Source organism: Garra rufa, chromosome 15, assembly GCF_049309525.1.
Source record: "Garra rufa chromosome 15, GarRuf1.0, whole genome shotgun sequence".
Taxonomy (NCBI): Eukaryota; Metazoa; Chordata; class Actinopteri; order Cypriniformes; family Cyprinidae; genus Garra; species Garra rufa.
The window spans coordinates 25,822,178-25,837,172 of record NC_133375.1 but is presented as its reverse complement, the minus strand read 5'-3'; the positions used below and the strand labels follow the sequence as shown (position 1 = coordinate 25,837,172).

Below are 14,995 nucleotides of genomic sequence, written 5' to 3'. Positions count from 1 at the left end.
AGAATCTCTAAACATAGAACAATATGGCTACATTGTAAATCTTCATTCTAGTAAAATAGTGTATCTTGCACAAGATATAATACACTTATAATTTCAGTTCACCTGGCTAATGGGTTAAATAATCTGATTTTCGTGAATGAGCATTTTTTCAACCTTTTTTGGCAGTAAATTTTATTCTCTTTCATTCGCTTTATACTCTTATTTAATTCTGCCTTTTCAACTTTTTTTGATACTGGTTTTCAAATCTCTTCTGACATTATTATGGCTATGTAACTGCAGTTTTTGCTGAGAAAATGACTTTTGTGGCACACTGTGAAATATGGACAAACTCAGTGAATGGGTTGTTTTGATCCAACAATTGGGTTAAATGTTTAACCCAACCTTCTGGGTAGTTTTATTTAACTCAACTATTGCTTAAAATGACTATACGTGACCCTGGACCACAAAACCAGTCGCACTGGTATATTTGTAGCAATAGACAACAATACACTGTATGAGTCAAAATGATTGACTTTTCTTTATGCCAAAAATCATTAGGATATTAAGTTAAGATCATGTTCCATGAAGATATTTAGTAAATTTCTTACCGTAAATATATCAAAACTTATACTTTTTGATTAGTAATATGATGTATAAATATATATAAAAAAAACTCATTACTGGTTTTGTGGTCCTGGGTCAAATATTTCTTAATAGGTTGGAAATGAACATTTAGTAATGTTTTTAATAAATAAACATTTACTAATAAGCTGAATAAATAATAAATTGCTTATTACATAAAAATCACCTTTTGATTAATGCTGATGCCTCCAGCCATATGTGTCTGAATTTTAATTTACAACCTGTTTAGGGTTCATTTTAAGTCATCCATGAATTAATTTTTAAATGATGTTTGATTAAACAAGGTTCAGGAGGAGCACGATCAGATAATCAACCCATTCGGCACAGGTGCAACCTGTTTAACCAATCATTCAATCAGCGCATCCTCTATATATTACCAGCCGTCTTACCTCCATCCAGCGATAGTTTCTTGGCATCCCTCCTCCACCCCTACTCCCCACTTCTAATCTGTTTCGATCCTACACTAGCAGGGGGAGTTCTCTGGTTCCGGCCTGTATTCCGGCCCGGAACCCTTCCCCAGGACAGCACGCCAAAATATGCTTAATACTCGCTCAATCAGATTAGATGTAAGGGCGAACTCATGAAACAATAATTAAATAAAACTACCCAGAAGGTTAGGTTAAACATTTAACTCAACCACTGAGTCAAAACAACCAAGACACTGGGTTTGTACATATTTTGCCCAGCACTGAGTTGTTTTTAACTCAGCATTTTTTTAGAGTGCACTTGTACATATAAACTCAGCAGAAGCATAGTACAATTGTACTACAAACCTACTTATTTACACAGTATTTTACTTTTATAAGCAAAGTAAAATAAATAGCACAGTACAGGCCAGTTGTTTGAAGAAATACATCTCTTAGGCCTAATGCAAATTCTACAGCCAACCAAACAGCCCTTCCTATTGTAAAACTGCTTTGTGAAACAGGGTTGCAATGGTATTTCAACACACAAAGCTGAGATGGAAACTGAAAAGCAGATTAATTATTCAAAAGAAACGAGACAGCATGAAAGTATACAAGGCTTATAACAGTCTTTAACACATTTCCTTTCTGATTTGTAGCCCTGCCGCTGAAGTCTGAATAATTGGGTGTCTGATTGTCGAGCACAAGAGGGGTTCAGAGTCATCTCCAGAGATGCCAGTCATCATGCAGATGCCCACCCTCCCTGAACATCCTGGCATTTTCCCGATTAGCCTGGCCAGGCAAGTCCAGAGTGTTCTCAATTCTATTTCTGCTCACCACACACCTACAGCGTGAACACGTTGTGGCAACACTCGTGTTACTGAGTTTAAATGAATCAGCAGGGCGTGCTGCATCTGCCATACGTGCATGTCTATGTACATACATTATATAGTTCAAAGTTATATCTAACCCATGAATGTCACACAATCAAATCATTTATAACTTTTTTTAATGAAAAGCACATTACGTCTGCTGTCATGACTAGTACATTTCTGTGGTTTTAAAGCATTTGGAGGAGCAGTTAGCTTCTACTCATGAACCGACAGCACTGTGCCAGTCGAAAAGTGCAGTGGAAAGTTTTTAGATTGTGAAATGTCCTGTCTACAGGAACTGTCCTGACTCGTTCTGTTCCGGATGTTGTGTACTCGCTTACATTTATGAGCTTGTTTCAGTGTCATGAGAAATCCTTGATTTTATTGTACTATAAAAACACTGTTTCAAAACTCAAAAGTCCCTCCTAGTCCCTAGTGAAAAACAGGTAATTTATTGTATAAATGTTTCAAGTTGCTCTTCAATGACACTACCAGTCAAAGGTTTTTGAACAGTAAGATTTTTAAAATGTTTTAAAGAAGTCTCTTCTGCTCACCAAGCATGCATTTATTTGATCTAAAACACAGCAAAATCAGTAATATTGTGAAATATTTGACTATTTAAAATAACTGCTATTTAAATAGATTTTTAAATAGATTTTTTTTCCTGTGATCAAAGCAGAAATCATTCTAGTATGCTGATTTGCTCTTCAATATTTATTCAGTACATTTTTTTCAGGATTAAAGAAATTAATACTTTTTTTTTTTAGCAAGGTTGCTTTAAATTGATTAAAAGTGATGATAAAGACAAAAGATTTCTATTTCAAAGAAACCTGAAAAAATTCTAGTCAGCTGTTTTCAACATAATAATAATAATAATAATAATAAATGTTTTTGTTTTTTTGCGCAGCAAATCAGAATTTAAGAATGATTTCATAAGTAAATTATATTTTAAAATATATTCAAATAGAAAACAGTTATTTTAAATAGTAAAATATTTACAAATTGTGCTGTTTTTGTTGTTGATCAAATAAATGCAGGCTTGGTGAGCAGAAGAGACTTAAAAAAACATTAAAAATACTGTCCGAAAACTTTTGACTGGTAGTGTATATACCATTCATTTAAAATAAAGAGTGCAGATCTGGTGAAGAGTTATTTTGTTGTGTAAATAATGAACATTTTATTTATAAGTCCATGTGATCCATTCGGAAACTTATCCACTAGTATTATCCAGGTAGATTTGAGGAAAGGCTTGATTACATTAAATGTGAATAATTCTACATGAAATGAGAAAATAAGCACAAAAAAGTGAAAGTGTGCGAATACTGGAAAAAATGGGTGAAAATGAGTGGAAAGGTGTTTAGATGCATGAACAACTATTGTCCCAGTCTTTGCATGGCACTGTTAACTGATGCCTTCTGCTGGATCTGATGTGTCATTGCAGCTCATCTCCATGTATCCAGTACCTGAGTTCTCCAGGAGCATTTTAAGTTCATTGAAATCTGGCCTTTCGTCAGCTGAGTCTTTCCAACACATCAGCATTATATCGTAGATGTGGGACGGGCACTTAGAGGGCGAAGGCATTCTGTACCCAGAAGTGATCATATTGTACACCTCTTGATTTGAGAAAGCTGCAAAAACATACACACACAAAAATGCACTTTAAACTTTCTCAGATCTGCATGAAAAAAGATACACAAGTGGTGTACATACCTGGATAAGGGACTCCACCATATGAGAATATTTCATATAGAAGGACCCCAAATGACCAAACATCAGACTTGCTGGAGAACCTTCCATGGCTGATGGCTTCAGGAGCACACCACTTATATGGTATTGTTTTATCTTCAGACGAGTAAAATGGGTCCTGTAAAACAAATGCCCCACATGTTTTAAAAGCAAGGTTTAAGAATGAATATTTTACTTGTCTTTGATTAACTAAAGGGTAATCCTCACCTTAATGATTCTAGCAAGGCCAAAGTCGGCTACTTTACAGATGTAGTTGGGTCCCACTAGAACATTGCGGGCTGCTAGGTCTCTGTGGATGCTGTTCTGCTCCTCAAGGTACGCCATCCCATCAGCCACCTGACTCGCCATTTCTATCAGTTCATGCGGTTCCAGGTTCTGCCCCTCCTCACCTGTGAAAGGAAAAACTGAAGGAATCATGTCTGTCTGCTTTAAGACTTAAAAAAAAAATCTGTTATTAATTACTCGCATGTCGTTCCAAACCTGTAAGATGTTCGTTCATCTTTGGAACACAAATCAATGTTTTTAATGAAATCTGAGAGCTCTCTGATCCTCCATAGACAGCAGGGTCCTACCACGGTCAAGGCACAGAAATGTAGTAAGGACATGTCTTGTGATGCTCTCCATTATGGCAGAGGAATGGGAGAAGTATTGTTGAATAAAGTCATTATTTTAGTTTTTTTTGCGCACAAAATGTGTTCTTGTAGGATTATAAAAATACAGTAGAACCACTGATGTCACATGGACTATTTTAACAATGTCCTAACTACATTTCTGTGTCTTGACCGTGTGGTTGGAGGGTCAGAAAGCTCTCGGATTTCATCAAAATATCTTAATTTGTGTTCCGAAGATGAACGAAGGCATTACAGGATTGGAATGACATGAGGGTGAAAAATTAATGACATAATAATTTTTTTTTTGGTGAACTAACCCTTTAAGGTTTTTATACAGAAAAAGACTCATTCAAGGGAGAGGTATTAGTGTTTATATATGTGAGTCGCACTGAAGAAACGCAATTCTAGCACAAAAAGCTTGAATTTTAGTCTTTCATGTTATTTTGATTAAACAATCTCTGCTTTAAAATGTACGATTTATTGAATACAATTTTTTTAAAATGTCAATAATTAAATTCCAACAATAAATAAATGGCAGATTATTATCACTGGAGCAGCTAGTTCAAATGGCAGTGCGGATCCCGAGAAAATGATAATCTGCCTCTCTATGAATAAAAAAAACATGAATGAACATCAGAGAGGGTATAGTAAAATCTACTAAAAATTGCTCACAATTGCTCAATTAATAAGTGTTTTAAAAAGATTAGTTCACTCCAGAATTAAAATTTCCTGATCAATTACTCACCCCCTTGTCATCCAAGATGTTCATGTCTTTTTTTCTTCAGTCGTAAATACGTTTTTTTTTTTTTTTTTGAGGAAAACATTTCAGGATTTTTCTCCATATAGTGGACTTCCATGGTGCCTCCAAGTTTGAACTTCCAAAATGCAGTTTATATGCCGCTTCACAGGGCTCTAAACAATCTAAGCCAAGGAAGAAGGGTCTTATCTAGCGAAACGATCTGTTATTTCCAAAACAAATTGACAATTTATATATATTTTTTAACCTCAAATGCTCGTCATGTCCAATGCGTAGTCTGTGTCATCCGGGTCAAAACTCCCATCTCCTTTTCTTCCCCAACTTTTAAATAATCCTACATCCCTGCAGAAGTACCGACCCAGTTTTTACAAACAGAAAATACAAAGAAGATAAAATGCCCTTTACAAAAAAGGTAAAACAGCGACGTAGGACAATTTTGAAGTTGAAGACGACCCTTCTACGTTCTACCTCGGCTGGGGTCATTTAGAGCCCTTTGAAGCTGCATTTAAAACTGCATTTTGGAAGTTTTGGGGCACCATACATATTCATTATATGGAGAAAAATCATGAAATGTTTTCCTCAAAAAACATAATTTCTTTACAACTGAAGTAAGAAAGACATGAACATTTTGGATGACAAGGGGGTGAGTACATTATCTGTACATTTTTGTTCTGGAAGTGAAGTAATCCTTAAATAAGTGTTTTAAAAGATTAGTTGACTCCAGAATTAAAATGTCCTTGTAAATTACATACGTGCATGTCTTTCTTTCTTCAGTCGAAAAGAAATGAAGGCTTTTGAGGAAACTATTCCAGGATTTTTCTCCATATAGTGAACTTCAATGGTGGCCAGTGGGTTGAAGGTCCAAATTGTAGTTTCAATGCAGTTTCAAAAGGCTCTACACGATCCCAGCAGAGGAATAAGAGTCCTATCTAGCGAAACAATTGGTCATTTTCGAATGATAAAAGAACGATAAATAGTATATACATTTTAATTTTTTCGCTAGACAAGACACTTATTCCTTGGCAGGGATCGTGTGAAACTGCAGTTTGGACCTTCAACCCATTTGTCCCCATTGAACTCCACTATATGGAGAAGAATCCTGCTGCGTTTTCCTCAAAACCCTTAATTTCTTTTTGACTGAAGAAAGAAAGACATGAAGATCTTGGATGACATGGGGTGAGTAAATTATCAGGACATTTTAATTCAGGAGTGAACTAATCCTAATCACAGAAAATGTCAATAAAACAGCTTGTGAACATGTCATGTCGGAAATCTTTAGAGGACTTTATCTAAAAAAAACAAGATTTCATGACATATGATACTTAAACGATTATATCTCAACAACAGTTTGGAGTAGAAACAATGATATCATCAGAAAACAAAGACTTACAGGCTGTTCTCACCAAAGAGGATAAGCAACTATAATGTTTTAGTAATTGTTTTAATTCTATGAGAATAGGCAGGTCCATAATATATGTAGGCCAATAACGGTCAATAACGGAATAGAATAATGGAATCACATTCGTAATGTTTTTTTAGTTGATGAATGTGATAAAAAAACAAAAAAAAAAACATTAATAGCCAATCAAAATCTCTAAAACTTTACAGAGCAGGTCACATAACTGCAGTGCACACTTACAATAAACAGAGAGCATTATCATGCATTGGTGTGGACGCTAATATAGTTATATCATCATTATGGTTATTTTTATAGTTATTGTTTGTGGTTGTGACCTGGCCTTTGGTTTTACTTTCTTATCCAGTGCATGAAACTCAAAATATGTTTGTGGTCAAAACAGCTGAAAATGATGAACTAGGTCACTTATAATTAACAGTAAACATTTAGAGCTGATATTGAAAAAAACATTTATATTAACTGGGTTAACATCACATAATAAAAAGGGTTTTGACCTCTGAGAAAATTGAGCAGGTTGCCTTTTTCCATAAGCTCGGTGATGATGTAGAATGGTGGGGAGCTTGTGCAGATGGCAAAGAGTGCGATGAGATGTTTGTGTCTGAGCTTTTTCAATATTTGTGTCTCCATCAGGAACTCCCTGTGATTGAGAGACTCTAGAGAAGGAATAGGAAACACAATAGAGCACATCAGATAAGCATCAGTACAACAGTGTGAAGCGATATACTATTTATTAACACATCTGTCAAAATATGGAATTTACTCCTTCAGGGGAATTTTTGACTAATAGACTGACAGCCGGAAGCTTAAACAGAGTTTTAGATATATTCTCAAGAGTGTGCTACGTGCTCTATTGAGTAAAGGTTATAAGGGCAGTAGGCTGTGTTCTCATTCATCCAGCTCTCACAGTCACAAAACGAGAAACACAACATTTCTTAAATTCATACTGTATCAGGAACACAAAACAAGAAGGCAAAGAGGAAGTAGCTTCCACTAAACAAGATCCACCAGACTCAATCCCTCGTTTAGATTATAGAGTTGTTTCTTTCTTATTTATATCCACCAAACTTACCATTGTTTTTGAGGATCTTGATGGCCACATTGACCATGCCTTTCCATTTTCCACGGTAAACGTCAGCAAAGAATCCTTTACCAAGCTCCTCTTCTAAAGTGAACTCTTCCTTAGGTAACTCCCAGTCATCTACTGTTCGGTGGGAAAGATCCTGTGTTTTTGGTTCTGGCTGTTAGTATAAGAAAAACAGAGAGGAACTAGTATGCAGTAATACAGACAAATGCATTTGGTTACATATACATATTGTAAATTCAGTTCAGTTGTGGTAATAATTCAGTTTGCTGATAAACGGGAATCTATATGCATCCTGTTTGCAAGCAAAGGAATGCAAACGCACATGTCTTGGTGCTGTCGTGAACTTGCGTCAAATGACAGACATGGAAGAGAAAAATTTGTTGAATAAAGTTATTTTTATTTTCTGTGCAAAAAAATTTGTAGCTTCATAAAATTATGGTTGAACCACTGATGATACATGGGCTTTTTTATCGATGTCTTGCCATCTTTCTGGGCCTTGAACGTGTTGTTTGGCTGTTTATGCAGGATCAGAAAGCTCTCGGATTTAATCAACAATATCTTAATTTGTGTTCCGAAGATGAATGGAGGTCTTACAAATTTGGAATGATATGAGTAATTAATGACAGAATTTAATGACATTTAAAGGGTAAACTATCCCTTTAAATGAACTGGCAAAGCTCCTCTATTTCAATGGACAATTTGTATCAAATTAGTGTGTTAATTAGCTGAGATCCTGTCTTTCTTCTGACAGTTTTTATACCGTGCCTTGCAAAAGTATTCATACCCCTTCATTTTTTTTCCACATTTTGTTTTGTTGCAGCATTGTTAAACTGCTTTAAATTAGATTTTCCCCACATCAATTTACACTCCATACACCATAATAATGACAAAGCAAAAATCAGATTTGCAAATTTTACAAATTTATTAAAAATAAAGTACATTGCATAAGTATTCATACCCTTAACATAGTACATAGTTGAAGCACCTTTACAGCCTCAAGTCTTTTTGGGTATGATGTGACAAGCTTTGCACATCTGCATTTGCCTATTATCTGCCATTCTTTGCCTCACCTTTTCACCTCTCAAGCTCTGTCAGCTTGGATGGGGCTGGCAGACATTTTCTAGAGTCCTAGTTGTTCCAATCGTCTTCCAATATGGATAATGGAGGCTACATGCTTCTGTGAACTTTTTCTGAACTCTTAACGCAAGTCTGTCACTGAGCTCTACAGGCAGTTATCTTGACCTCAGGACTTGGTTTTTGCTCTGATATGCATTTTTAGCTGTTAGACCTTTTCTGAGAGGTGTGCGTGCGCCTTTCTAAATCATACTCATTCAAATGAATTTGCCACAGTTTAACTCCACTCGAAGTGTAGTAACATCTAGAAGCAATATGAATGCTCCTGAGCTAAATTTCGAGTGTCCCAGAAAAGGGTATGAATACCTATGCCACGGGATCTTTTCATTTTTTTTTATTTCTAATAAATTTGCAAAGTTGTTACAAACCTGTTTTGTACTTTGTCATTATGGTGTATGAGATGTAGATTGATGTGGAAAAAAAGTAATTTAAAGCAGTTTAACATAATGCTGCAATAAAACTAAATGTGAAAAAAAATCAAGGGGTATGAATACTTTTGCAAGGCACTGTACTTCATCCAAAACTGTCCACACACATAGTTCAATCAAAAACAATTTTACACAACATCATGTCATATCAAATCTGGAAACAAAAGCATTGAAGCTTCAAATGGATGCAAAGGCATCATAGTGTAAAAGGGTAATTTAAACCAGTTTTGTGAATCAGATGATTCATTGCAAAGATTCAGTCGAGACTCAATCAAGGGATTTGTTAATAAATTGAACAGAACTGCTTTTATGAATTTACCAAAGACAGGATGGTCATGGATGTCAAAATTTGTCATGAATGTCAAACTGTTTCATGACTTTGGAGGGCTTCTTTTTGTCATTTTGAAGCTTGACAGCCTCAATCCTATTGCAACTTTTTTCAAGAGTGGCCTGTATTTTCTTCAAAAAAATCCACAGATGAAAGAAAGTCATGTTTGAAATGAGATGATGTAAACTACCAGTCAAACTTTTTTGAACAATAACATTTTTAATGTTTTTTAAAGAAGTATCTTCTGCTCACCAAGCCTGCATATATTTGTACCAAAGTACAGCAAAAATAGTACAATTCTGAAATATATTTACTATTTAAAACAACTGTGTTCTATTTGAATTTTTCAAATGTAATTTATTCCTGTGATTTCAAAGCTGAATTTTTAGCATCATTACTCCAGTAACATGATCTTTCATAAAACATTCTAATATTCTAATTTGCTGCTCAAAAACATTATTAGGGCCCGAGCCCAAAAGGGCGAAGGCCCTATTGTTCTTCTAAGGGTTCTTATTTTTTTTTTTTTTTTTTTTTTTTTTTACACCTTCCGGGCACTTTTGGGGGCCTTAACATACTCAAAAACTCTTGAAAATTTGCACACACGTCGGAATCTGCGGCCATCAGGACGCCACAGAGGCTGGGACCCGGGCGTGGTTCAGGGCCTCTACAGCGCCCCCTGGAACACAGTTTGAAAACTTGATGTACTGCGCACACATACTTGCACATATTGATATGAAACTCGGTACACATATAGATCTCACTGAGCCAAACAAGTTTTGTACTCTATGTCATAGGCTCCACCTGACAGGAAGTGAGATATTTAGGGCTGTTTAAAAAGCGCATGCTCTGGAATTTAACGTACTCCTCCCAGGAATTCCATGGGATTGTCACCAAACTCGGTCAGCATGATCTCAAGACATTGGGGACGCTAAATTGCGAGGAGATTTTTGATATCTCGAACGGTTTGGCCGTGGCAAGGCGACAAAGTTATGGCGAGATATGAGAAACAGGAAGTGTCTAATAACTGTTGACCACATTGCCTGATTCTGATGAAACTTCACCAGTTTGTTCATTGTATGATGCCGATTCCATAAATGTGACTATTATGAGTCAAAGTTATAGCGCCACCAACTGGCAGCAGGAAGTGTGTCATTTTCAAAATGCTTTGAAATCAGCTTCTTAATTTTACTCGATTTTCTTTAACTTCATCAAAATCATGTCAAAACACGGCCGATAAGAATATGTAAAGGGGTCGATGATAAATCGAATGCTGTTGCCATGGCAACATGTCAAACTTTAAAATTAGATTCCTGTCTTTTCGAGGCAGTTAACATGCTTAGAATTTCATGAAACTCAACACACACATCAATATTAATGATAGTTAGACACTGGCAAAAGGTCATAAATGGGCGTGGAGCAGGCACTCTATAGCGCCATCTTTTGACAAAAGTTGGGGGGTTAGTTTTTCCTACAGTCACCAAACTCTGTACATATATTAATCTCATCAATTTGGACAACTTTCTAAATCAAACTCATTAGCTGAGACCAACAGGAAGCCGGCTATTTTGATTTGAATGTGGATTTTTGGAAAAATCAGGCTGTAAACAAATGCACACTACTTCTAAGAACAACCAGCTGTTCACACCAAACTTTTTTAACATGAAGAGAATATTCTGAAGATGTTAAATTGCGAGCGGATTTTGGATATCTTGAACGGTGTGGACGTGGTGATTTTTTAAAGATATAGTAAAAAATATTTTTATATCTTTAAAGTGCAGCATCCAAACTCTTTAAAACTTTTTTCACACAGAGATCTAATCATTCTGAGCAAGTGCTGCAAATAAAAAATGTATACAAGCTTCTATGAATTAAAGAAAATTTAAAAAAGAACTCAGAAACCTGCTGTCACTCTGGTGAATGTCTCTACAGTATGTGTGTGCGTTCAGTCAGGCACAGAGAAGCTCATTATTGCAGGGGGGAGGGGTGAGAGGCAGAGAGGGAGAGAGGGGTAGAAAGTGAAACATGCTATCTTGCTATAGACCATCTTTGAGAAATGCACACATATATATATAGTGTAATCGAAATAAATACGTCTGATCTTTGAGAGTCTGATATTTTGAGAAAATATAAAGGGTCACTAAGTCTTTCATTGTTTGTATTTTGCAGTTGTTGTTTTTTTATTTTTTTATTTTTTTACTGAACTATACCATGAACTTGTCCTATTCAGTCACATAGCAAAAGATTATGAAAAATTAAACTTTTAGCATTAGCGATTTATCTTCATTGATAGACATTTATTTTCATAGTGTTATTTATTGAATATAAAATTTAAATTAACAATTTCAAGACAAACTTGGACAACAAAACAAGCTTTGCTGTTATCTGTTCAAAACATCTGAAAATTATAAAATTTTATATTTTGTGTGTATGTGTCTGTGTGTTGATTTTAAAGTCTAACCCTTTCAATTCTGTAAACTTAAAATCCAAACTAGCAGAGGGTTACTGTGAATGCATGTGCCAACTGGGCACCGTCTTCCTTATTGATTCTTAGTTATGTAGCGCTTAAGAGTGATGTCTTATAACAGGAGGAGTCACCAGCAAAGCAATATCCACACAAAACTTGTACAGATAGGTAACGATGACATTTAAGCAGAAGTGGTGGACGTAAAGCAAGCAATAATAACATTTTGTTATCATCATTAATCATGTTCTTATCATCATCATCAGAGTAAAGGGAAAATTTAGCATATTGGTTCACAGTTGGCATTATCTGAAGTCCTTGCATTGATTGCATTTAATTAAATCAACATTATATTTGGTCAGTCTGATCTTGAGGCCTTAGAGATGTTAAATTGTGAAGATCTTGAGTTTTCATTGAGTTGTTATAACTTAGCCATAAAATGTCTGATCTGCCACAAAATTCACAGGTTTGGTAAGAGTCCTGGCCTGAAGACACCTAAAGACCAATATTCAGATATTATCATAGCGCCACCTGTTGGCAGCAGGATATATCATATCTTTCACTAACTCAAACATACCAAGGTCAATCTGCACCAAACTTCATATGTTTGATAATAGTGCTGGCCTGAACACATCTACATGCCAATAATCAGTTATAGGCATAGCGCCACCAGCTGGCAGCAGGAAATTTGGCACATTTAAGTGACTTTGACATATTTTTCCTATTTTTACTGTATTAAAAGCATACTACCCACCATTTGCTGTGTTCCTAAAGCCACCAGTCGGCGATGAGCCCATGTGCGAGGGCCCGTTCATCGCTGCTTGCAGCTTTAATTATTATTGTTGTTGAAAACAGCTGATTCATTTTTTTCAGGTATCTTTGATGAATAGAAAGTTCAGAAGAACAACATTTGTAACATTATAAATTCCTTTATCACTTTTGATCAATTTAAAGAATTCTTGCTAAAATATTCACTTCTATAATTTTTTCCCAAAAAAGTATACACTAACTCCAAGCTTTTGAATGTTATAGTGTATAAATGTTACAAACACTTTTTTTTTCAAATAAATGCTGATCTTTATTTTTTTCTATTCATCATAGAATCCTGAATAAAATGTATTCAACTGTTTTAAATATTGATGATGATAATAATAATACATTTTTCTTGAACAAATCAGTATATTAGAATGATTTCTGAAGGATCATGTGACTAATGATGCTGAAAATTAACATTTCAAAATATGTTCAATAGAAAGCAGTTGTTTCAAATAGTAAAAATATTTCACAATATTACTGTTCGAAAACCTTTGACTAGTAGTGTAAATAATGTAAACGAATTTTACTTTAATACTCTTAACTTTTCTTTCACTCACCCGTGCACAGGGCCGTGTGAGGCAGATACCACAGTTCAGGATGTTCCTCTTGTAGTGCTCCACCAGCATCTCCAAGCTATGAAACTGCTCACTCTGATACAAATAGAAACTTACATTCTGGTTCTGATGGATCTTTATGTGTTGCACTTCCTTGTCACAGATAACCACTGACAGAATGACAAACAGAGAGAAAGAAGGCAGATAGTAGAGAACTGTTAAGAGATTTTCTGATGGACAGCATGAATTAACCCAGTGTTTCCCAACCCTGTTCCAACTTTTCATAATTAAACAGTTTCATTAATCTCATAAGAAACTCAAAGACTGGATATAGATGAGTCAGATATGGGAGATGTCCATAATATGTACTGCTGGTGTGCCTTCAGGAACAGGGTTGGAATAGAATGAATTAATGAATAGGGAAGAAAAACATGTTTGCACTATACACAGGACTAATTATGACCTGATTGACAACATTATAACAATGATGTTGGGTATGCTTTGTTACTTGTATAGACAAATAGGATAGGCAGAGCTGGATGCAAGTTATGCAGATTAAGTTAAACCAAGTTCAATAGACACAACAATTACTCTGACATACCTGATAATACACACCCTATGTTATCTTTTTCACTTTGTCGCACAAGGAAAGCACCTACTCCATTCTCTGGAGCCAAGAGCAAATTCTGCGTCTCGAAGCGGTTCAGCGTCCCAAAATACCAACTAAAGAAGAGCACAGTGGTTCAGATGATGCACACGTCTCAAACCCATGCATGCATATAAATATAAAATAACAGACAATGATTTGACTCTTATTGAAAGGGATCTGCACTCTGTATTCTGAACTTGTATTGTTTTAGTCATACGTGTGCATAGTGTTGTGTTATGAGGCAAGTACTGAGAAAGCTTGTGTATGTATTTATTTATTTATTAGTTAGATTTATTAGTTATTTTCAAAGCAAGTCTAGAGTGTCTGTGGTTTCTATCAACAGTGTGAGAGAACTGGAACATGAAATAGTAAAACACGATTGGAATAGACCTAAAACAGAAAGAAAAAAGCTTCATTTTCAGCAACTCTGGAGAAATGTACGATTTAATTTTATTTTTTCGTTTGAAAAGTTTAAAAGTTTACAAAGTAATGACATATTTAAATTTTCTCAGATATATTCGATTATTATGTGCCATATTATTCACACATCCTTCGTATTCTCAATATAATAATAATAATAATTATTATTATTATTATTACTTAACTCAGTCATTAGGAATGACGGTTACAACAGTTAATTCTTTCTTGAATTAAGAGTAGATAGACTGTAAAAAGTAGCCTACTTACGGTTGCTCTTTCACCGTCTTCCTTCTGGCTAGGTAGCTTTGAGGAACGAAGCCTCTGGCTGTCGCCCTTCCGTTTCTGTCTAGTTTAACGGCAGTACACCAGTCACCCTGCCGCTCGCAGATTCGGAACTGTTCTCCCTCCTGAAAGGACAGTTCCTCGTCCGCCCGAGCCTGGAAGGGCCACAGTGCCATGTAGATCTCACCGTTGGGCTCAGGCGCAGATTCGGAAGGCGGACTCGGAGCATTTTGTGTCTGAAGTTTGCCGGCATTCGCTGGTTTTTCAACTTCGGTCTTAGACGACCTGAAAAGTCTCTCACAAAGCGCCCCCAAACCGGGGCACGAGTAGCGCCGCCCGTCCTTGGACATTTCATTTGAATTTGAATCAATGACTATAAGAGGTTCCGGATTGATGGGACGTGGAAGCTGA

The 14,995-nt window shown here is 35.7% G+C and overlaps 1 protein-coding gene across 1 annotated transcript; it reads right to left on the bottom strand.

The window, feature by feature from the left end:
• Nucleotides 1-2,065: 2,065 nt before the first annotated feature.
• Nucleotides 2,066-14,995, bottom strand: ptk6a (PTK6 protein tyrosine kinase 6a). Its single transcript, XM_073819256.1, has 8 exons — nt 14,570-14,995; nt 13,835-13,956; nt 13,237-13,403; nt 7,498-7,666; nt 6,923-7,081; nt 3,851-4,032; nt 3,608-3,761; nt 2,066-3,525 (listed from the first exon to the last, which is right to left on the bottom strand). Exons 1-8 carry the CDS (start codon nt 14,932-14,934, stop codon nt 3,299-3,301), a joined length of 1,545 nt encoding a protein of 514 aa, XP_073675357.1. The 5' UTR covers nt 14,935-14,995; the 3' UTR covers nt 2,066-3,298.

Coding starts and splice junctions, on each gene's coding strand:
- ptk6a (XM_073819256.1), bottom strand. CDS start 14,934: ATGTCCAAGGACGGGCGGCGCTACTCGTGCCCCGGTTTGGGGGCGCTT. Junction 7,667..13,236: donor TCACACGGCCCTGTGCACGG/GTGAGTGAAAGA, acceptor TTATACTAACAG/CCAGAACCAAAAACACAGGA. Junction 3,526..3,607: donor TGGTGGAGTCCCTTATCCAG/GTATGTACACCA, acceptor ATGTTTTTGCAG/CTTTCTCAAATCAAGAGGTG.